We start from the raw sequence: 25,275 nt of genomic DNA, 5'->3' as shown, positions 1-25,275 counted from the left end.
AAACATTTGTGGACTTGACTGATGTGCCAGATTTAACGGAAATGCATGAAATACAGTCACAATGTTTTCAATCAAACACATCTTAAATGCTCAACACTGAAGAAAATTGTAGAAATGATTTGAAGCTTCAGCGTCTGTACCGACATGTCGCCAACATTTCCTGAAATGTTTCAGCTAAAGTGGAAATGTCAGCAATTAGGGAGGCTTGTTCTGAATACAGATGGGTGCTCATACCAAAGGGGATGATTTTTTACTTGCTATCAGATATAAAAAGGTTGTCAAATAATCAGAATCAAAGCAATTAACCTAACAGTTGCAGAGTTTCCATGTGACGGCCGTGCCACTAGCATGAGTTAAACTATAAATAATGTTCTTTAACAAAGTGTTTGTTTACACTTGCAAGCAGGAAAAATAAAACAAGGTTGGAGGTGTGAAAGCAAATTGTTTTGAAATGACTTCAGTTGCATATAAACAGACACATAAAAACACACTCCTGTACGACATTTCATTTTCCTATCATGCAGGAATTTTGTCTTGCATTAACAAGTGGAGGAAAGGTTGATGGAGAAAGTGACATCCATCAAATTAATGTTAAAAGGAAAAGGAGTAGTAGGAGGGGAAGAACGACAGCGGTCCTCAATCAAATCCTCTCAGGTGATGGCTCAGCGGCCTGTCACTTTCCTGAACACCTTTGTCCTCCAGCTCTGCCTTCTCATCCCTGCTCATACTCTCCACCTTATTCTGATCCTCTACAACAATATAGTCCTCTTGCACTCCTCCCTCCACCCTCCCCTCTTTCTCTCCTTCCTGTTTTATGCATGCAAATAAACATGTCTCTTCAGCAGGCCACCCAGGGTGCTTCCAGGCTGGGAGTGAAAATGATGCATGGTGTAGTGAGCCGTAGTGGATGATCCTGATGTTATGTAATCCTCGGTTCAGGGACCTCGGACACTGCGGAGAAGACGGCTGGAGAGGATTAAGGGGGAGAAATGGGTGCAGAGGGAGGCATCACAGGATGAGTGATCTCTCCCACCTGCAGCGAGCAGCATTGACAAGTTTCACCGCTCCCCACGTCTCTGACATAGTTTATGTAATGTGGCTCCTTTGCTCACAGCAAGTGGTTTGAAGATCTCCCTGTGTGTATTAGTGCTGCTGTCAACTCCACTTCTTCATTATAGTATTTTAAGACCACATTTTATTTATTGCCATACAGCTGAAGTGGGATTGAATTTCACCTTAAATAATAAATAAATTCCTTTCACCTTGATTTAACCGAGGCATATGCAGAGACCTTACCTCAAATCAAACAAGGGATTTGTGAAGTATATTTCAGAAGTTGTGGAATACCAAAAGGTCGTAAAAAAAAAGAGGATTTTTTGACAATCAATCTTGTTATCAGTAAACATCTGGTGATGCTATGTCCCCAGGGAACAAAGGCAATCTTTCCATGGCTTCTAAAACATGGCCGTAGTCTCAGTCACACATTGGTTTCTGAAAAGGCATTTTGAAGCCCTATGATGGCAGTTGCCATATTGGAAATGCTATCTCAACCTAACGTTCAATTGATGTAGAAACAGACAAAGAGATGGAGCTAAGGCAGGTCATCAGACTTCTAGCGATCAGCTACAACACACTCACCTGTCAGTCAGATCAGACACCATCCTAATTAATGCAAAACTTTTATCCTCCCTCTTACCATATTTATAGCGCCACGCTTTTCAATGTCACTTCTCCCACACTGACAAATCTAAATCTAAAAGGGGCGGGACTTCTGTTATATCAGCATCGTGAACAACAACGGCGGAGGAGAAACTAATGTGACTCATCTTTTCGAGGGTACACTTTCCAGGTCTAGAGCTGCCAGGACACGATTCCTTTCAATTGTTTTCATGTTGTCCTGGTGAAACATCCTTGAATAACAGCAAATACTAAGCACACTGAGCTCTCTCAACACACCTTACAGTTGTTTCCGAGGGAAGTGGAGGTTCTGTTTTGTAGAGACGTGTTCAAAACTGAGGTTGCTGGCGCTGCCAGCACATCAAAAAAAAAATGGCATTAGTGGACACATGCAGGCCCATAGAGATGAATGAATCACAAATGGAGGATTACATTTTCCACTCTGACCTGCCTTAAATTTCCCCCGCAAAGAAAAAAAGATTAAACAACATTACAGTTGAGTTTGTAATCTGTTGCACCACTTTTTCCGACTGAAGTGCTCTTAAGGCTGCAGTATAGCCTACACTGACAAGGACCAATGACTACCTCTTTATATCCGCTGTAAGAGGACTAATGAAATCCTGCAACTGGTGATTGAACATGCAGAAAGTCTTATAAGTACCTTTCAGTTTAGGATGAATTGAGAGACCTGAACACAATTTTAAAATGCAGGTGGTGTACTCGGAGCCTCTCTGGAGGAATCTGAACCGTCTGTTCCTCCTGATGGAAAGCACTAACTCGCTCTAGATCTCTCACACTCCATTGCTCTTAGCCGCTGCACTGACCGAGGCCATGAAATTAGGAAAGGTTATCGTCCACTTGTGTGACACAGCTTACGCTTGTGTTGTGCAACCCACAAGATATTGCTTCCACGAAACAGCTGCCATCCCCGGCCTCCTCCTACGATGCTTATACGACCGACGCTGCTCTGGCATGTGAATTTATTGAACCATTATAGAGAGCAAACTCCCACCTTCACATTGTGCTGAATCAGCATGAACGCAGCAAGCGCAGTCAGTCATGTTCACTCGCTCTCAACAACGTGCCCAGATTTTTGCTGAAACAGCACAGCGTGATGTGTGCCCTTGATGAAAAGTCACAGTTTTTGGAGTCCGAGCTGGGCATTTTTTTTTTTTTTTGCAAAGTGAGGAAAGTTAAGGTGAGAATCGTCGTCAGTTTAGGAGAAAGTACTGTGATTAAACGTGTAGTTTTGAAGGTTAGAGATAAAGACGGACATATACTTGGGAATCGTCCCCAAGAACAAGAACATGTACTTCTGTCCCTCTGAATGACAGATTTATCCTGATTCAGTTCACCCGCTGATTTTAATGATGTGTTCGTTTGTGATTAGAGAAATACTTCTCTTCACATCCTTGAAACCGTCTCCTCATTATCTTAGATTAGAATTGGCCAAACACCAGATCATTATTTCTTTAACATTTTGGTCTTCTGTCCTCATGCAATCAGGGTTAGGACACTTGCAACAGAGATGTCTGAAACATCTAAGAGAGGCAGATTTTTCCAAGCTTAAGTGTCTGAACCTTTATCAGAACTTCAGGGAATTTATGTGTGTCACTATATTTGTGATGCTCATTATTGTGTTTGTGCAGTGAGCATGCAAGTTTTGTTAGGATGTGACTCATAGGTTAGAAGTTTATAACTTCACATTAACTGTACATAACTAGCTTTTAGTTACTCTACATTTTTGAAACTTATAATCCCTCTTTCAATCTGAAAAGTGGGCTGCAGCCTATATACCGGTGTGACCAATAAACCAGTATACATTTCTGGGGAGAAGTATATCAATGCAAATCTATCCAAAGCTTCGTCACAGATATGCGCCGTCATGTGCAGCCACCAGACTTCCCTGCACAAAGCATGCTTTATGGCTGGCAGCCGCACCGAGTTCTTTTCTCCCACATGGGGTCATAATCATGCATTTAAAGATGTTATACTGTTAAGTAAATAAACCACATGGCGTGCTGGTTTGACTGAAAAACAGCTGGTTTAAAGAAAACATGTGACCAGCAGAGGTGGGCAGAGTGACCCAGGACAAATTTGTCACAAGCTATGGGTCTTGGTACTTAATAATAAGTGTTACCATAGGCTGAGAGCTCAAATGTACTGGTGGCTAGCAGGATTGTGAACTCCACATGGAGAAAACAGATACAAGCCTTGATTCATTTTGTTGCACAGATATTTTCTTCTTCAAAAGCTCCAGAGGTTTCTACACTCTCAAATATTCATGTTTCGGTTTAGGCTTAGATAAATGTTTTCTACATGTGCTGTCTTTCTCTAGCTCTTTCATATTTGATGCACAAATACGTCACTTTTTCACTTTTTCGATTTTTCAATGTATCTTTCTCTGCAGCTTCCCCAATATCAGTCCGTGCAAGTTCTGCAGTGTTGCAATAATGCCAGCTTCAAAGTAAACAAAACCATCCTGTCTTAAGTCTTTCGATTTTATGCCGTTTATACATTTTCTTTCACGGCACAGTCAGGTCCTGTGTGAGATTCCTACACTTGTGCCGGAGCTCCCAGAGGCATAATCTGCTCTATACTGCTCTGTATGACCAGCAGCCTCCTGGTTGTGTTTTTAATGGAGTTCAGTGATCTATGATCTTCAGAGGTTCTGTGTTTATTGTGATGCTGGTCGGTTTCATCACGTCTGTGAGACGAAGGAGTGAATGGAGGTTTCTCTCTCACACTGCCTGCAGGTGCGGTGCAGTGCTGCAGAACGGGGTTTGTGTTTCTTTGCTTCTCCTGGAAGATTTTGAGTCACTTCTTAGTGACAGCTGAATTTGGAACTGTTGATCCGTATGGTGTGTTAAAACTTCTCAGTATAAATTAGGCAAGATTATTGCCTCATTGTCCTCTGCATAATACTTTCAAATGTAGATCTTTGACTACAGGGTAGTCATGGAGGTTTCTCTATATAACAATCCATTTGCTGCTGTACTCATTATATCCAGTGTTTTGTTTATTTTAGAGCTAATTTTTTGATAAATGATTATCAAACTGTGCCATAGGAAAATAATTCCTCTCTGCTGCTTTGCTGTTAAATTCCCCCCAGCCACCATTAGTGTACATCTGCTGAAAGGCAGGGTGTTTATATCTGTGTGTGCCCTCTGATGCTCATATATTTCAACCACCATATGGACAGATAAGATAAAACCTATATGAATGGATTTCACCAGCAGTGTGGGAGACATGTCAGGAAAACAGGAAAGTGGGACACAGGTGCGGACCCAGGGGTGTCTTAAAGTTATCCAAGAAGGATAACCACAAAAATCGCAAGCGATAGATTGGAGGTGGGGTAGGGAACAATGAAAATAATATAGAGCCAAAACACTCCTCTAACTAATGCACCGAAAATGATCAACTAAACCACTGCTGCCAAGCAGCTGACAAAATTCCATTTGATTCTAAATTGTCCAGGAAACCCAGAAACAATTCGCGAAAGTAAAGGTTGCCAGGGAGGCTTTAAAACTCAACACAAAAGGCTGGGGTATATCAACTACCCAGCACCCCAAGTTATTTTGCCAATAGACACAAATACACAGAAAGTTATTTGTTTGTGTTTATGAACACACAGACAACAAGAGACACCACAGGGGGAACCTCTCACTACCTCTGAAGGTGCGATAATGAGTCAGCACAGAGCACTGAATTCCAGGAGTATATAGAAGCTCCCCACACCTGGTTTTAATCAAGGCCAATCAGCCACAAACACACCTGACTCTGCACTTACGTGATTCATTCACCAACCCCAGTGAGAAACCAGAGAGTGTGTCCTTACAAGACAGCAAATTACCAAATGCCTTGTTTATGATTTTTTTTTACATGCTCTTGTTTGTTGACTCAAGGTTCCTGTGGTGTGTGCAGCAAATCAAATTTCTGCTGGGAAACAGAAAACGTCACATAAATGATTACACCTCAACCTTTTTCACACATGCACTCCTGACAATTTGTAGAGTAGAACAACTTGCCCGTGATATTTATCAGAGTTGCTCTCTCACATGTGTCCCTCACAGCTTGAGACGGTTTCTATCGGAGGGGAGGGAGAGGGGTATCTTTAGAAACATGGGCAACACAAAAACTAAAAACCACTGTGAAGGAGAGAGTAATCAGGCGCAGGTATAAACAATGAGAGCAGGGCACACAATCACACAGGCACAATACATTAGACAGAAAGTTAAGCTAAGGGGAAGGAATTAGTAACAGAGTGAAACAGGAATCCATAACGGACATCCAAAATGAATAAAATACGTATACATATTGCATCATAGCTGTTAGAGCTAAATAATAGGAGAAACAAGACAATAAAATCCGAATGAAACGGGTCAATAATTGTCACAATAATGTGAGACTGTTCATCCCCTGAGTATACTGAGTTTCATTCAGGACGATCTGCCTGCACAGATAGGAGCAGATACAGATCTTATTCTGTCATTAAGACAAATGCACGCTCGCACAAGCGCACACAGAGACACACACACCCACACACACACAAGCTATAGGAGCTCAGCCATTCCGAGCGCTCAAAGCACTAATTAGTGTGTCAGTGGTTGAATTTTAATTACATGTTAGCATTGTCACCACGATTTTCTTATGTGCTGAAGTGTGTGTGTGTGTGTGTGTCTGTGTGTGTGTGTGTGTGTGTGTGTGTGTGTGTGTGTGTGTGTCTGTGTGTGTGTGTGTGTGTGTGTGTGTGTGTGTGTGTGTGTGTGTGTGTGTGTGTGTGTGCGTGCTCTGTGAGGATCTCTTATCTTACACTCACACTAACACTCCTCGGCTGCAGCACAATGAGCACAGCTCCTCACCACCTGCTGCTGTGTGAGAACAGAGAGGCAGAAAGAGACACACAGAGTGGGATCACAGGACACGCACCACGCTTTCATCTCTGAATTATAGCATTAGTTCAACCAGCATGATCCTTAAACCCAATTTCACTTTCATCTTGAGGCTTCTGTGTTGTGATTTTTCAATTCTTACTGAAGCTGCCGTTAATTTGTAAAGATCAGGATGTTTCATTTAGATGTGTAGTTTTGTGAAGAGGAAAACATTTATGCTTGTTTGCTCACAGATAAAGAAGAAATGATGCTTCTCCAAGCTGCTGCTTGCATATATTTATATTTAGTTACCTCTCTCGTTCTTGAGCCGACAGAAAAGCAGGAAACCCGTCGATCAAAATGATAATAATCCACCACCATTCATTTTATAAAACCGGTTTCTTCATAGAAGTGAAATTCAGATTTTAAAAAATGAAATGTGATTCCCATAATATTTGTCCATTGAATACCGACAGAAGCTGACCATTGTAGAAGATGTAGAATCTATACACCAGTGCCAGTGGATTTTTTACATGACGTTATTGTGGCTTAAAGCAGGAACTCTCACATTTCTGATTTCCATTTATGAAGTTGAGACTCATCGTGTTAATATGTGAAGCTACTAGCTAGCTGCAGCTACGTCTGGTTTTCAGTCTTTTGTGAGAAGGTAACCAGATGCTTGTGCTGGCTTCAGATTTCACACAGATTGTAGTTTGATATTTTGTTACTGCATCCGAGCATTGTGGAGTCCAAGGCAAATTTCCCTCTGGAGCAACAAAGTTGATCTTATCTCAGATTACGACTGAGAAGTCGATTTCAACATTTGCATAGAAATTATGTCTGTGAAGCTTTTCAGCTTCAAGTATCGGGCTGAAGATTGAAGTCATGCCTTTCTCAATTTCCTCTGAATATTAGTGGAGGATTTGCAATGCATAGGTGTTTTGTTTTTTTACAAAGGGATTTAAAGGAAGTATGTGTGACTTTTTGATCAGGTAGATGTCGCCCTTGAGCACTAGCATGAAACCAAAACAAACTGATGTTTGGCGACACCTCCTCTATTCTGAAGCCTCCGCTCTCCTCCAGCGACACACCTCCAACCCCTCTCCACTCGCGTTCACATGAAGGAGTTCTGAATTGAAACGCACCATAATTAAGCAGCATTAAGCACAAGCCTGAGCTGCAATCGCCTGTGGCCTGCATTGTTGTGTTAGCATGCTAATGTTAGCACATTTCGGTAAACTCATAGCTTCATAAATTGACATGAAAAGACTCTGATCTAAAGACACTTACATGACATCAAAATAAGCAGTGAGTATGTTATTCTTCTTTTCTCTACTCATTCACTAAAACAGAAATACACAAGGCCGTCTCGTCCATGTGAACATGATGTAAACACAGCTCTGATTACAACACATCGGGACTCGAGCTTCTCACTCATTGTCGACAGTCATGACTCAGAGAGACATTTACAGATGATATACTTTATTTCTGCTGTATCAATGTGTAAAATGTTGCACATTCTTCCTTCAAAGAATAGAGGGATGTAAGAAGAGAATCTTTTTGTTGCATTATCAGCCTTCCCTTTTCTAGTCTCCCTCTTCAAAGTGGTCGTGTAGCTCCTGTAATAACATAAGAGCTCCATTTGTAACGATACTCTGCCATTAGTCAACTTCTGACGATAAGTAAAGTTTTGGACAGAGGATGCCGAAGTGTCCAAGATGAGGGACCATCATGAGCAGATTGCAAAGTTTGGAAGCAAAGACTGAGAGGAGGAGTTTGGATCACAGCAGAAAGCGACTGAGTACAGGACGAGGAGGATAAAAAGAATGAAGACGGCAGAAAAAAGGTGGAAATGATGTGATTAAGATGAATGATAAGTGGAAGGGAACTGTAGAAGAGGGAAACAGTACACCTGAGTTAGTTACATTTAGAGCAGCCTTTGATCCTGCGAGTGGATCTACTTTCTTTAGAGGCAAAATTCGAGATTTTCAAGGCCACTTTGAGCGAGAGCCTCTCCTGCTTCCTCGTCGTACGGGCGAGTTTTACAAAGACTAAAATGAAAACAGACCGTCGTCCATCTGACGGAGCTCTCAGGTTGACAGCAGACGAGCTGCATACAAAAGCAGGAAGGACGAACATCACAACATCTGTCGTGTTTACACAATGTGTGCGAGCCCTGAATGAGCCGGGGGTCACAGGAAACACGGTGCTTAATGTTGGTAAATGAAAGCTGCTCGCCGTCAGTGCGAGCTCAGAGGGTCCCCTCGAGTGGGCACTCTGCCGTGATGCTTTTCATCGGGCAGAGAGTTTACAGGATGTATTCCATTCAGCCATCTCACCTCTGTTTTGAATGAATCTCTGGATGTGTAATTACTGATTAGTTTATCAAGCTCCTCTTTTTTCTTTTGTCTTTAAATGTCATGATCCCGCCCATTCTGCAGCACTCTGATAGCTCCTGAATACAGCTTATTAAAGACAGGACCTTTGAAAAATTAAACAAACAACACTCAAGTGCAAAGGTGCAAACAAAATACCAGTATTCATGGGGGACATTTTCCTCTGGCATCACGCTAAGGCTGGGAAGTAGAGTGCTGCTGTGATTTAAAACAGCTGGTGTTATTTTCTACACATTTGAAAACGGTACCTTGAAACATTTCCACTAAGTTCAGCAAAGTCATTAACGTGCAGTTTCCGTGCAGCTGCTTAGCCATTTCTAGTACCATCTGTTTCCATGTGTGGAGTTTACTAATCCTGCTGCCTAACTGTACGCTAGTTGAGCTCTCAGCCAATCGTAACGTTGATAATTATGTAGTGTGGACTAGTGCCCGGCCGATATGGGATTTTTGGGAGCCGATTGATATATCGGGGAGAGGAAAAGAAATCTGTAAAGATAGTTAGATATAGATAAACACATTTATTCCATTAATTTCTCAAATGCAGTTATCAAACACTTTATAATGAAGACAAGATGGTCACTCAACTGGAACGTAACCGCCCATGTACGTTCACCATTGCTTGACAGTCTGGAGAGTGATACTACTTGTTGTAGTCCATATATCGCCCTCTGCTGGTGAAGGAAAACTGCTAGTGTAATACAATGAAATTCAAATGCTATTTGACTGGTGAATAAATCTTGTAATATCGGCACATATCTGCGATAAAATTAGCCGATACCAATAGTCACTTGGTATCAGCTAATATCAGCCAAAATTATCGGCTGGCTGATTAAACCAACAGCCTGTAACCAACTCACCTCGAGTCACGCTGCCCACCTCTGCTGGTCATTTGACGTCTTTATAGGAGCAATTATGATGTTTGGAAACAGTCAATCTAAACAAGTATTATTAACAAATGTAGAACTATGTAATGGATTTATATTCTTGTAATGTGTGTTTAAGATGAAGTGCAGGTTTCTCTTCTATCACTTGTGGTTGTGTCTGTGTCATTGCAGTGGAAAAATAATGCCAACACACTCTAACAGCTGCTCAAACGCAACACGACGCCATCAACATTCCTGCTGGGAATACTCCGGCTCAACACCTTTCTTTTCCCGCAGATGGAAAAATGTACCATTGTGAAATAAGATGTTACACACTGATACACACTGGCACTGCTTTTTTCCCCTTTACACTATCACACATCTCCACTCTCTTTATGCGGCTGGATGTGGAGTCACAAGTCAAGATCCCAGGTGGTGCTTTTTTTCCATTAGCTTAACACAGCTATCCTTAGTGGAGCTCTGTGTGTGTGTGTGTGTGTGTGTGTGTGTGTGTGTGTGTGTGTGTGTGTGTGTGTGTGTGTGTGTGTGGGGCAGTTGAGTCCTAAGTGAACCCTTTGCATTCTTTCACGGTGGTAAAAAGTCACCATCAGGGTCAGATCGATTTCCCCGGCCCTGGAAATAGGTCGACAGGCAGTCAGAAATCTCCATCCTGGAGCACTCTCACTCCCAACGAATGTCGTTTTCCGAATGTATGGAAAATAGTTTCCGTGTGACGCCCCTGTCCGGCCTTTCAGAGCGACCGAAAGTGACATTGTCATTCAGCCAAGTGGGTCAGTCATCGAGGAGTGACTGATGTGTGTGTTGACGGATGAGTCACAAGGGGTCGTTGGAAAGAGTCCCCTCGCTGCTGCTGCTGCTGCTGCTGCTGCTGCTGTTACTATTGTTGTGCTGCCGGGTGTCCTGGTCTGGTGTGAGGACTTTGTCAGTCTGCTGCAGACAGATCTTTAAGCCCTCAGCTTTCCTCTGCTCACTATGGGGACTTTCCCTCAGGTGTCAGGTGCTGTGAGTTAAGCGCTGTTATCCTGGTATTTTCCTCTCTGTGTGTATTTTAATGGCTGCTCTAAAAATATACTGTTGAGTCAGTCGTTGGAGAGCACATTGTTGCCATGTGAAATAACCCATCAGAGGTGTATCTAAAGCTCTGCATTACTCCTAAAAAATGGCATCAGGTCAAACCTAAAATCTCAATCTTCAAGCTTCAAACTGAAGATTGGTATCAGCTGATATTGGCCCTGATGACAGATATCTACCCATTGGAAAATAATGTGCCATGCACCAATTTCAACAATTTGACTCTCTCAAATCTTAATTCTTTTAAAAGATTTATTAAAAACAATACATCTAATGTCAAGCCTCTCATTCCTTTGTCTCCTCTTTTTTTCTTTCAGTACCAGATTGGACAGCTGTACATGATCAGCAAACACAGCCATGAACAGAGCGAACGCGGGGAGGGGGTGGAGGTGGTCCAGAACGAGCCGTATGATGACCCTGAGCACGGATCAGGACAGTTCACTGAGAAAAGAATCTACCTCAACAAGTGAGTGTCTGCACCGTGCCATGTAACACCATTTTTTTTATTGAATTATTTACAATGCACACAGCGGGTGTTTAACATTCTCCTTTGGTGCCAAAAGCAGAAACGTGAACCTTGATTGTCGAGCAGCAAAAGAAACATCAAAGCTTCTGCGTTTGACTTTTTTTATTCTTCAATCGTTCATCTCGCTCTAATGATCCACAACATTGCATCATGAGTGTGAGGTTTAGAGGCGGCTGCAGAAAAAGCTTTCAGAAGAAGTTTGGTAAATAAAGAAGACGTGATGGTTTTTCAACGCTAAGCTGTTACTGACAATTACCGCAGCCAAGATGTTGGTGTGAAGACATGGGTTATAACAGTTAGAGGTCCGACCGTGTCGAGATCTTAAGACTCTATAATTAGAATATAAACAGAGTATGTACAAAAAAAGAGTATGTAAAGTCATATAAAGGACATGGAGAGTATAACAGAGAAAAAGACGTTGCTCTAAGCCAGTGTTTCCAACCTTCAGTTTTAAGCTGTTTTCATATATTCACTCCTGAAAATGTCTAGATAATTCCAGGGCTCCTTCCTGAGATCTCAGTTGCCACCCCTCGGGCTCTAATGCTTTGAGAACCAATTCTCTAAGTATTAGTGTTGTGTTTCTGGAATGAGGTAGGTTAAAAATGTAATTAGGTGTCACATTTCATGACTTTCGAGGTCTGTTTCTCTGCTCAGCGCTGCTCCGTGCTTTACTGAACTTGTTAAGCTCGAAATTTAGTTTTTGATTTCTCTGTTATGTAGATTTCAATCGAACAAACTTCTGATCATCGTCTGAAGTGTGGCCTCCTCACTCTGAGTACGTGTTGCTTTTTCATATGCAATTGTTCTAAATATGGCCAACAGTTTTACTCATCATAACCAAACTGATGAGGTGAATCCAGGTGAAAGCCTGAATCAGCACCTCATCGATTTTCTCATTTCATGTGTAACGATTGAAAAGGATGAGCTGTAGGAAAACAGACATTGAGAAAGCTTTGAGAGGCCTGAAACATTAAAATGCTATAAAGAGAAATTCAAAGAAACTTGAAACCGAGACATAGACACTCAAAAATGCACACCTCCAAATCTCACAGGTTGTATTTTAACCTCTACTGCCTGCATACATGGCTTATTTCTCTACACACCCATACTTTCATCACAGTTGATCACATACCGTTGGTTTATAGTTGCTCGGTCAATAAATCCACATCAAACACTTGACAGGAGCGCATGTCCATAAATTCTTCCAGATCCTATCAAGGTAATGAAATTTGACTCTATTGATTTCCATACATATATCAGAGCGCAGGGTCAGCCGCGGTGAACTGGAGCTGGTATTGATTTAGTGTCTTGCTGGAGCACGTGCACATCTGTGGATTTTTAAATGTAACTCAACCCGCTGCACGGTTTCAGGGACTTTCAAACTGTCGGAGTAATCCCAACAAGTAGCAGTGAGCGGGCTATGCTTTCACCAAACACAGCGCTGGAGACAAACAGGATGGACTTAAAGAATGGACAGAGACAACATTCAATATCTCATGAGCAAGTTTTAACCTTAACTTTAGCATTGTGGCCATCCCAATGTTGATTTTTTTTTGCTGGATCTAAGAGTGGACCAGTAAGAGCTGGTTTTAAAACAGCTGGTCCGTCCCATCACTACAGCCCATCATCTTCTCTGAGAGGAAAATCCTGACTCTTGTGCACGACTAGTACCACAATCAAATCTACATGTGACAGACACTGAAGGAGATAACGAGTCCGGTGTGTTGATTACTTTAACATATACCGGCTTGCTAGTGCTAACATTAGTGTCAGCACACTTACCAAGACCAAGACATACCCGAGACCAAGAAAATACCAAGACCATAAATATCACTGAGAAATCCTCACATTGTGGGCAGCAGGCGTGTCACTCACTTAGACCGTAACACGGTTTTATTTGTTGTTTTGGAAAGAGGCATTTTCCTTCTCATCACAGTAATGACGCCCATCATCAGTGGTGGTTTTTGACCAGTCTTGATTTAAATTTGGAGTCCGTCCAGTCTGAGACCGAGACAAGACCGAGTAAAATACTTTGGATTCTGAGACGAGACCTTCAAAAAGTTGCCACAAGACCCGTTTTGAGACCAAGGCTGATTTCTAGTAATACAACACTAGCTAACATATCAAAAAATACAAGAAAATAACTTCACTCACTGAAAAATCTGACACACAGACCTTTTGTGATCGTCTGTTAGTGCCTTAACACACACGTTCATCCATATAGTTTGTCTGATATTTACATTAAAAATCTATAAAACACACTTTGAACATAACCAGAGTTTAGTGACTGAATTAGCTGAAGATACACTGAAGTCACTCAAACTGACCATGACCCTAATGATGCATAACTTTAAGCCTTTTTTTTAATTTAATGCAGCTTTATTTATATTTCACATGTCATGCGCAAAGGCAACTCAATGTGCTTTACACAAGGAAGACAAACAAATACATGTCCAATATATTAAACATTAATGCTCGAACTGATGACAAAATGTACTCTTGTGGAAATTCATTACATTACAGACTTCCATTTATAAGCCTTCTTCTTTGGGTTTTAAAATGATAACTGATCAGATTAAAGCCTGTATTAGCAGAATGAAAAACTGTCACAGACAACCAGAACACTCACTCCCAAAAGTACGACAACGAGACGAGTGGCGAGCCGCACAGAGAATCACAAAGAGAAGAGTCTGCGGTCTGAAGTGACAAAGTGAGAGGGCCTCTGGGAAATGTGAAGTGTCATTGACAGACTTAGAGGAGAGAAGGGCTTAGTGCCTTTGTGTGTGTGTGTGTGTGTGTGTGTGTGTGTGTGTGTGTGTGTGTGTGTGTGTGTGTGTGTGTGTGTGTGTGTGTGTGTGTGTGTGTGTGTGTGTGTGTGTGTGTGTGTGTGTGTATATATATGTCTTGGTGTCACAGTGAGTGTGGGCAGGGACCGATGAGGTCCGCGTGTGAATGATGGATAATTTGAGCAGTCACTGCTGGATGCCGCGCTCGCCTCACTCCACCCACAAACCACCTGTTACCATGTTAAATCTGCAGTCTGTGCATGCGTGTGTGTGTGTGTGTGTGTGTGTCTTGTTGTTAAAGCAGTGTGAGGACATGTGACAAGTGTGCAGCGTCTGCACACCCCCCGTGGAGAGAGACGGGAGCGAGCCGTCTGTCCCCCGTCTCGGTGCCTCATGAAGACTCTTTCACTCACAGCCGCTGGAGACAGAATTAGAAGTGAGACTTTAATAATCAATGGCTGGTTTAAAAGATAATCATCCTGAAAGTGAAAACTGCTACAACTTTATAATGGGGTTGTGTTCCATTATGGTGCCTTTTGCTGTGTTTGCGATTGGCTTGTATTCAGTTTGAAACTAATGGGAGCAAATGTGATTGGTGCTGCAGCAAACTGATTCTCACAGGGCTCAATAATGGCACCATTTGCACTGACGCATTCTTCTTGTAACGGCTCCATTATAAAGAACTAATCAAACAAATCCCGAGGTAGTAAACGAACACACTTTGTTTACCAAGTAGAAGTACACATACTTGTAAAAAAAAGTCTGGTAGGACTAAAAGTAACTTTCATTAAAATGGAGGTGATAAATTGCAGACTTGTACTCAGTACCCCTCTGAAGGAGATTTCTAACAGCTGTTTTTCTGCAAACATAGCTCGACTAGGGTTTTCAAGATACCAGGATTTTGAACTCAGAAAGCTGGAAGAACTTAGATGACTTGTTTTGATCACACAGTAACAAAAATACAAGAACTAGGCATCACATATTTGCTCTTTTCTTGGGTTTTATTACAAACAATGCAGGCAAACTCCAGCTCACTGTCGAAAATTGCTCAAATAAGCTGGCATACGAGAAACTCAATCAGGACAGCAATCCAAAATTGTATTTTAATTGCCACACGGACGTTTTCGACTGGATGCTTCACCTGTGTATGTTTGAGAAAATTGTCTGTTAGACGCTGAGGACGCCGTGTGGCAATTAAAATACAATTTTGGAGTGCTGGCCTTGTGGTTTTTCTTGTTTTAATGTTTTTTTCAGGATTCAGCACCCTGTTGTTTTATGTTGAAAGGGAGTTGAGCGTGTTTTTTCAACCATTATTTATACTGAAACGTTGTCAGTTTAGACAGTGCTCTCTCTCTCTTTTTCTGCTGGCGGTGGCTTTGGGTTAAAAACATGACTGGAGATCTGATGTTTTTTTAAAGCTTGGATAACTTTTGATTCTGTCAATCATTACAAATATCAGAGATTGCATGGCGATGAAACTCATGGTATCAAAAGGTGTCAAAGGATTAATTATTTTATCAACCTTAAACAGAACTTCACCTCATATGTTGAAGATTTTTACACCGATTTTAACTAGAGACAAATATTACGCCCCTCATCTCTTTTGTCTTTATTCATCTTTTACACTCTGAGCTGTATGATCTGTCCTTGTATCCAAAGAGCACCTGTATGTTTTTGAAACCTTAGTAGTTAGCACTCCTCAGCCATTCTACTTGTGATGTTCATCAGAAAAGCAGTATTTGAATATTTGAATATTTGAAATTTGAAGTGTTTACTTCCCAGTTTTAAAGAAATGTGCTTCATTCACCTTTAAATTCATGCATCTCTCAAATCTGTGGCTCAGCCATTTTGCCTCCAGCTAACAAAGGTTTCCCTTTCCTGTTGAGGCCCCAAAAAAGATTCTCGACAACATGTCTTCAACTTTCAAGAATCTGTTTCTGCTGAGTAATAGCTATGTCTCTGAACTTTCAGACTGTCTTTGTCCCTCTCTGTATCTAAGACTTTGGTGAAAGTCCACTGCAGGGTTCAGGGTGTAATCATCGTTATCAACTTCCCCAGGGGCCGTCGTGACTGCCTTTTTAATCCCCCCCCCCCCTCGCTGTGGCTTCACACAGCTGGATGTTTGTCATTACTTGGCTGGGTGACAGGGGCCAAAGAGAAAGAGGAGAAACACACAGAGAGAAATCTTTTTGGCTGAACAGCATAAAAGCTATTTGTCTCATCAACTTTTTTGTCCTCTGATTCTTCAAACTACAACTCATCCAACTTTTCTGTCTCTCTCTGTGTTTCAGCAAACTTCCAAGCTGGGCCAGAGCGGTGGTCCCGAAAATATTCTACGTCACAGAGAAGGCTTGGAACTATTACCCGTACACAATCACAGGTAGTGCTGCTGTTACGACCTACAGAACCAAAGACTGTGAAATAAAAACAGATATTGGAAGGCTTCAGAATAGTAGAGGTGTCTCCAAACAGCAGTTTTCTTTTGGTTTCATGTATGGTGTTCAGGGCGACAGCTACTGGATCAAAAAGCTGCACATTCTTCCTTTAACTCCTGAACAAGAAATCAAAAGCAGCAGATTGAATTCCTACAGTTTTGGTATTTTTATACATTTGCAGTTTGAAGAAGCAAGAAGTGTTGGTGGTATGCGTGCTTCAAGGGCCCTTTTGTATTCAAGTGTCTTCATAACAGGCCGTCAACTACTTTAAAAAAATGTATAAATAGGTATCAGAAGCAGCACTGATTCACACTCTGTTTTCATCACATATCACGCGTTCAGTACTGAGTTCCTTTCTTAACATCCAGGTCGGCACAAAAGTTTCCAAAAGAACAAAACTTTTCACACCATTTTCAGGATCATCTTTAGAATCAAAACACTAAAACATCTCCTAACTTACACTTGTGACCAAATACAACAAACAAAGCACTGCAGCTACTAACTGTTGCAGATATAGTGCATGATATATGTGATACACATTATGTCAATGCGACAAACACATTGGACTAAGTTCATCCACAGTAGGACCATGCACAGAGTAAACGTATCCGTCTTACAGAGACCAAACTAGTCTCCTGGTGCTTGATAACACCAAAGTGCTTTTACTGAGGTATAATTTCTTTCCAGCATCCTGATCTAAGTATCCTCTTATTCTGCTCTTCTTATCCCTCTCAACCTGTTTGATGCCTCTGTCGTCTCTCCGTGTCTGCCTCCTCCACACACCTCCCATTTCTGTCTGTCACAACGATGCGGTCTGCTGGGAATACGCTCAGAGTACACGGTGAGTACTTGTGCATCTCACACATTATCACACATTCTGATTCATGCGTCTAACATGTAAATCTTTGTGGTGAAGGTTAAAGACGAGGGGGGGATATGCTTCATGCATGCTGCAGGCTCAGATATGTGTGAGGTGACTGTCCTGATAAAAGTCTCTCTCGGGGAGGAATTCATGTTAGCATGCACATGCATGTGTCTCACTGCACCATCTGTCATATTGTTTGCCTCTGTATAGCTGTGCATTAAAACCCTTCTGAGTTGAAATGGCTTGATAACATTTGAATGATGGCCTTATGTTGATGCTGCGGTGTGTTTGCATGCTTTCTAGTATGATAAATATTGTTGAATTCAATGCACTTAAAAAGGTCTTTTCACATTTCAGCATTAACCTACGTAGATAGCAGGAGCTGTTAACCTGCGAGTCGAGATCTAATCTAAATAAGTCATTCATATACACACAGAGGACATTCCTTTGTGAGGAATTTAGACTCTGTGGACTTGGACATACAGACCGGAGAAGCTGGGGCTTAAAATGTCATGTAAAATTGTTCGATTAGTGGACAACCCGCTTGATTTGTGTGCTTAAGCTGCTCAACTTACAATATGATATGATATCATACCACACAATACAATATGTTTGAAACAGTACGGTACGATTACGACATTATACAATACGATACTATAAGTTAGATATGATACGAAACAATACTTTACTATACGATCGATAAGATATGATATGATGCAATACGGTACGTTTGATACAGTACAGTGTGTGCCAGTGATGACAGTAACTAATCAGACCTATTACGTTTTTTTGTACCAGGCTGTAAACATGTTTATTTATGCTGTAAAAACAGCTTTTTCGCCTGTTGGTGTGTATGTGACTTCCTGTGTTCCTTGAGCCGGCCTCAAGCGGACACTCGACCCACTGCAGGATTTTGCATTTCTGCATTTGCAGCTTGGATACGACACAATATGATATGATGCCATACAACACATCACATTTCAAATTTTTCACTCTGCATGTTTGATCTGCAATTGGATTTGAATTTGAGCTCAAACAAGGGGGTGTGGCTTGTCAGACATATTGCATATGGCAGGTTTTGTGAAACAAACAATAGGGTAAGTTTGATACGTTCCCTAAGGAGAATTTGGAGTCCAAAGATGTAAACATTCAGCTGACTCCACAGTTGTCCCAATAAATAACTAAACATTACATCATAGAAAAGTGAAAAAGTGGAGATAACAAGCAGTTTTATTAAACTCCACGAGAATGACATCACATTCAAAACACAGCGTTAACAGTATGAGGATATGAGTCTGTATACAGTGATCGTCAAGTTAGACAGCGCTCGTGTCTAAGGGTTTGTCTGCAGAGGAAGAGAGAGAGAGAGAGAGGGTGTTTTCGTTTACTGACATTCTGCTTATGTTACTGTGACCTTTTATTGATCAGATTGTGCTCAGAACAAAATGAATCTAATCAAACAGAAATAACATCTTGTCTCAGATTTTTTGCTTTTTTTCCCCCACACGTTGACATTTTCACGGTCGCCTTCTTTGAAACACATCTTATTTAGCTCATACATCATGAGCAAACCCTGATCTGGATCCTCCATTAAACCCCATGTTTTATAGTCCTCCTATTGGTGGTCGATATGTTTATTTTCAGTCAATAAAAAGGTACCCAAGAGTAGTAATTAACCTCACCTATTGATTCGGTCACTCAGCTGTGTATATGAAATCCCTCAAGAGTTGGGGGTCAGACCTTTGCGTCATACAGAGGTCGTATAAGCCGCATGAGTCCTGATCTGAATATTGACCAAATGTCTCTTTTATATGCAAAATAAGCACCCGTTCTACTCTTACTCCTCCTCATCATCATGTCCCTGAGGGTGAACACAGACGCCCTGTGAAGGAATCTCATTTCAGCCGCTTTCATCTGAAATCAGATTTTCATTTTCTACTCCAGAGCTCCTTAACATGCAAAGCCAAGTCAAATCAACCTGTCACCTTCCCTAGCCGCTGATTTCTCCTCAACAATCGTCTGCTGCTTCACCTGAATCCCCGCTGACCCCGAACCCCGACGCTCAATATCTACTAATCAAACAAATTTCCCTTCGCAGTCATTAAGAAACCTCCTCGATTGACTGTCGCTGAGAAAAGAGCACTAATGATTTGCTCTGGGAAATCAGAGGAACATCCAGCCTGCCCCACCGTATGTCCACTGCGGAGAGGAAACATCAATGAGGCACAAATAAAATCAGCTGCAGGCCAGCGTCTCCCCGGAGACTGTGAGCAGACACACGGAACATCTGGATGTTTGAGGGAGGTCATGACGGCCGATGTGAAAGTGGAACAGCAACTTTGCAAACAAAAGAATATCAGTCTCTTTCTAGGAAAAAAAACATGCTGTAGGTGAAGATCGGCGCTCGGTTTTTCTATTTTAAATCAGGAATGTTGAGTCACTAACCACACAGAGGGACACTTTTGGACTCACACGGCCTGAAGGGACTGATTCAGATTGGGGAAGTTTTGTTTTCTGTTGGAGAAATGTGGGCGGGATGATGAGCAAGATTGATGAGTAATGACAAAAGTAGTTAGTGTGACGGTCACTGCCTTACTTTTATAATCAGGCTTCTACTAATAAGTCCTGTCTCCCTTGTTCTCAGAGGAATCTTCTGGTCGAATTCAGATCACCTGGGCCTGCTGCTCTCAGGGCATCAAAGCCACAGCCCAGTTGTTGTTCTGACTCTCATTCCACCTGGACTCATCCCAACCATCCTATACTTCATTATGCCACACATGTTTCCAATTATACTTTCAATCGTTTCCTTTTTTTTTTCACAATTAACATTATCAAATATGGTGTCCTTCCCATATGTCTTTTTTGCCACTAAATTTTTTTAAATTATTTTTCCAACAGAAAAAACATCAACAACATAACATCAGAATAATTGCCAGACATTTTCAATTTTAGGTCATAACTTAAGTAGTGCAGTTAACAAGGGGTCTTTAAATAGCTTCTCATAATTTACATGATAAAATAAAATTAAAATAAAATAAAACAGTGAAAGGGAGGTAAACGACATGAAGTTGTCAGAAACCTTCCCATATGTCTTGAAGAGGTCACAATGCTCCAGCAACACTTTTTTGATACATTTTTTGAACAAATTAGATCGACGCGTTTCGGCTTGTGGCCTTCATCAGGGTCCTTCCCGTGCGTGTCATGGCCTTCCAGCCAGGTTATGAGTAAAAGGTCTCATCAATTCTTTCCAAACAAAAAGCTCTGCCATTTGCCTCAGTTCCACTTTGTTTGTTTCTAAATGATTAGCTAATATTAGTTTCCGCTTAATAGGCTCTGTCATCGAGGTCATGTTGACATGGAACTATGATTCGATGCATACAGGAGCACAAATGTAACTAATAGAACAGTTTAACAGGGCTGCCTTAGAGTGGATTTAGAGTCCCTTTCTGCAGGTGAATAATCAAAAATAAATGCATGTTCAAGGCCTCTACACAGACCTCTTAACCTACTCAAAGGGTCAAGGACTCGGCAGTGAGAATCCTGTTGCTAAAGGAACTGATTGCACTTTTACGCTGAGCCTTTTAACATCACTGGTCTTGACTCGTGGTGCTGAACTTTGCATTGCATCAAATTCTGCTGCTTCAACAAGCTGTGGGACGGAGTTTCTCCTTTTTGAAGCAGGTTTTTCCACTTTTTCCATGCTGAGGATACAAAGCACTTTCTCTAGCACTTAGAGTATTTGAGGCTCTTTTATCATGGCTGACATTTAGATACCTACCAGTTATTTTTACAACAAAAAAGGGGCTGGTTGCACCAACAGGGCTGGTCTTAAGCTAAGCTTAACTTGGCGTTCTAAGTCGGACCTGACAGGGACGTCTTCTATTAGCAATGTCTGCATGACATGTGATTATAAAATGACAAAAAAATGCTCACTTTAAATGGTAAATGGACTTGAGCTTATAGCGCTTTTCTAGCCTTCCGACTCCTCAAAGCGCTTTTACACTGCATGTCACCCCTATACTTTCACACCCTCATGGTAGTGATCGCTATGTAGTATCATCCATCAGTAACTAATCCCATTCATACACTACCACCGAAGCAGAGGGAGCAAGTCAGGGTTAAGTGTCTTGCCCAAGGACACATCGGACATGTTGCTCAGCTGGGGGATCGAACCCTCGACCTTCCTTAAATCAGGATGAATGTAAATATTTAAGCACAAACAGGATTGACCCTTGCCTTCGACATAAGCTTCTTCTTCTGTGGTGCTCTCTCTGTCCTGCTGTGCTACAAACACACACACACACACACACACACACACACAAACACACACACACGCCCGCTACGACATCAGCAGCTTATGTAACCCGTATTCCACTCTTTGGTTGTATAATAACTTTGAAAGTGTTCGGCTTTAATCTGATCAAACAGCCACGTTTAAGAGCTAATGAACAGCAGTCTACACAGCTGGGGGGCATAAACTCTGTGTGTGTGTGTGTGTGTGTGTGTGTGTGTGTGTGTGTGCGTGCGTGCGTGCGTGCGTGCGTGCGTGCGTGCGTGCGTGCGTGCGTGCGTGCGTGCGTGCGTGCGCGTATTGATGTGGAAGAGTGTGTGCTGTGCCGTTGTAAATTTACACAGCGAGAAGGTAAAAAAAAACGATCGTTATCGCTCATTTGGTTTGGGTCATAAAACACAGACACACACTTTGTCTCGCTTCTCGTCCTGTGAGCGAAATCTTCCTCCTTCTTACATTTAATCACCACCTGACAACGTTTTCACTGTACGTACTTTACCCGTCTGTTTCTGTCCCCTCTAGTGCTCCTTCCTGCCCAAGTTTTCCATCCACATCGAGACCAAATACGAGGATAACAAAGGCAGCAATGACAGTGTGAGTAGAGCGTTTTTAAGAAATGAGAACTCTATATTAGCGAAGTGTTTTGCACAATGTTCTTTCTTTACCTCTACCTCCCTGTGCATACATTCTCCAAATCAGGAGATGTGAACAGTCACGTTCAAAAGTTTATTGCATCATTGTTGCATAATTTAATCTTGTTATGAATTCACAGTCATGAAGAGGATATGTGATCTTACTCAATCTTGTAGATCATTTTGTTTTTAAGGTGGATTTAAAGAAGGTGTTCACACATCCAACTACCTCATGAAGTAGGTGCATAGGAAATCAAACTATCACACTGAAAGGAAAAAATCCTGCACACTGCTCTTGCTCGGCATCACCACATTGATCCTTTAAAGCGTGTTGACAAAGGTTTAGAGGGACCAAAACGTAGTGATTTTCTCTAATTAATTGGTGATGTCGGGTAAGAGAAGTGTGCAGGATTTTTGCTTTTCCACATATTTTCCTGGGAGCTCCTGAGCTCTCGTAGGTTCCTGCTGCTATGGACTCATTAACACTTCACCTGCCGCCCTGGTTACTTAAATGCAGCCTCATTAACAGCAACAAGTCACAGACAACACCTTCAATTCCACCAGTGTGAAACAGCACAAAGACAAATTAAAAATATCCACAATGACTGAAAAGATAAAGATTGAATAAAACTACTGAAGAATAAAAAAAATGATTGCTTTCATCACAGGTTGAAACTCCTTTGCCTCTCCTTCTGTAACACTTCACACCAATCTAAAGGTTATGTAATCCCGCCTCGATCCATACTGTCACTGGAAACAAAAGGCCGCAGCTCCACCTAGTGGTGGCTCATGAGAGTAGCACGCCCATAGTGGTGGATTCACAGATTCAGATTTCAGAATGGATTGTAACAAGTGGGGGTGTTTTCTGACGTGAGAGTAGAGGAGTAACATACAAGTGTTTGCTTCTTCTGCTTTGAGGTTTTAAATCTACTAACTGCTTCACCTGTTTCTATTCTTTTAGTATCATTTAATTTATATCATTTTCTGGTCTCTTACTAACAACTCTGTCCTCCTACAAAAAGGTGGACCTAAATCCTGATGTGAAAAAATGTACTAATTTAGCTTCTGAACTTAAGTTAAAGTGAAGAAGAAAAGGTTCTGAAGTTTACTGACAGTATGAAATTAAAAGTGTCCCCCTAACAGACCCCTCCTCTACCAGCTGTTTCTCTTTAAAGAACCTCATGACGTGTAAGATATCTCGTGACTGAAATGATAAAGTGACCTTACTATATGATCAGACATTAAGGAGTGCTGTCTTCTCTGACAACAATGCAGCAGCCAGTATGTCCTCCTTCTAACATTAGATTCTGGTCCTGAATGATCTGGATTTGTTTGGACCAGAGAAGGTTAGGCCGCTTTAAGGCAACCCACATGGCCGTTTTGGACGCCCCTCGGTTTGTCAGATATGAGAGCAGTTATCAGGTCAAACCAACAGGTGTTGCAGCGATGGAAGCGGGCGAGAGAAGTGGTTCAGATAGAAGTGATTGTACCCGACCTAAAAAGCCTCTGCATGTTTCTAATAAGCTCCACGAGCAGAAACGTGAAACAGTGAAGCTTCAGTGTTGACACCATGGTAACCAGCATGAGCATCAACTCTAAGGAGGAGGAGGGGGAGACAGATCTCTCCAATGTTTTGAATTTGCAGTACCCACTTTTAAACACTAGGGGTCAGAGTTACATATTGCTCCTTTAAATTAATTTTAAAAAATGACTTTAAATAATGAAAATGAACTTTTAATCCTCTGGATTTAGATTTCTTCCCTCTGAATCTGTTGTGGTAACTGTCTGAAATCCACAAGACGCTTCTTCTCAGCAGCATTTCCATACTTGTTGTTTTTTCATCTTGATGTGTGTTTGAGGTCGTTTTTGTCACATTGCATCTGTCATACACATTTAGGAAATGTCTTTTCATACGCTCCATCTTTATTTGGTTGAATTTGGTCTTGATGCTGGGAAGGCAAACCTCATCCCATGGATTTATTGTTTTCTCTTTTACACTGAGTTTATGTTTCTTTTTCACTTTGTATTCTTTTCTTTTATAATATAACTGCTGTCTTTTAATCAGGACCTGAGAAGCGTATTGCTCCCGTTCATGTCTCAACATGCTCCTTCAAATGTTGAATTTAGTCAAAACTTTACTTAACTATCTGCACCTTCTTACTTCCCACCTCTGCGTATTCACCTTTATAAAAGTATGACCGACTTTCTGTGACGCAGGAAATGAGGAAGTTGTTTTTAAAGCGGCAGCTAACCAGCTTCCATTTCTCTGTTGTCCCTGTATGAGTCAGACTCGGGCTTAAATCATTGATCACTGGTCGTGTCCCTGACTGTGTGAGTCACATTCATCCTCACATTTATTCAGTGACGGTGAAGCCAGAGGGGAGAACGGGGCTCAAAATGTCATCTGGACTTTTAAGATCAACAGGACATTTCACCTTATTGTCAAACCCCCTGCAGCGCTTTGAAACTCTGCTTCACTGACTTCCAGGGAAGATCACAGCCAATCACCATGCAACATTTGTCAACCTTTAAAAGTGCATTATTGATCTAGTTTACTCTTTAAATCTTTCCCTGTTCCTCAGATCTTCAACAACGAGCTCAGAGAGGAAGAGACAGAGGTGTGTCTGGTGGACATCGTCTACGACGAGATCCCTGAGCGCCACTACAAGGAGTCCGAGGTGAGAGAAGGGAACTGACCTGCAGGATGTTTATGATTGTATGTGTGTCGTGAGGTTGTCAACACCAAGGCTCCTAAAGTTAGGTAATTTCTTGTTTTTAAGTATCAAGAATTCCAACCGTATTTCTGCACACTGTCTAAATTGCACAAAATATTTCGGTACC

At 41.6% G+C, this 25,275-nt stretch overlaps 1 protein-coding gene across 1 annotated transcript in view; it reads left to right on the top strand.

Moving 5' to 3' along the window:
* pitpnc1a (phosphatidylinositol transfer protein cytoplasmic 1a) overlaps positions 1-25,275 on the top strand; it is a 48,148-nt gene that overhangs the window by 16,741 nt on the left and 6,132 nt on the right. The window contains exons 2-6 of the mRNA XM_020636210.3: positions 11,217-11,365; positions 16,503-16,591; positions 17,480-17,487; positions 22,325-22,396; positions 25,017-25,112. Coding sequence (XP_020491866.2) covers positions 11,217-11,365; positions 16,503-16,591; positions 17,480-17,487; positions 22,325-22,396; positions 25,017-25,112 — 414 coding nt within the window. The remainder of the gene's footprint in view (positions 1-11,216; positions 11,366-16,502; positions 16,592-17,479; positions 17,488-22,324; positions 22,397-25,016; positions 25,113-25,275) is intronic.

The sequence above is a fragment of the Labrus bergylta genome, chromosome 16 (assembly GCF_963930695.1).
Source record: "Labrus bergylta chromosome 16, fLabBer1.1, whole genome shotgun sequence".
NCBI lineage: Eukaryota > Metazoa > Chordata > Actinopteri > Labriformes > Labridae > Labrus > Labrus bergylta.
The sequence above is the reverse complement of the archived record's forward strand: the minus strand, read 5'-3'. Positions and strand labels throughout refer to the sequence as shown.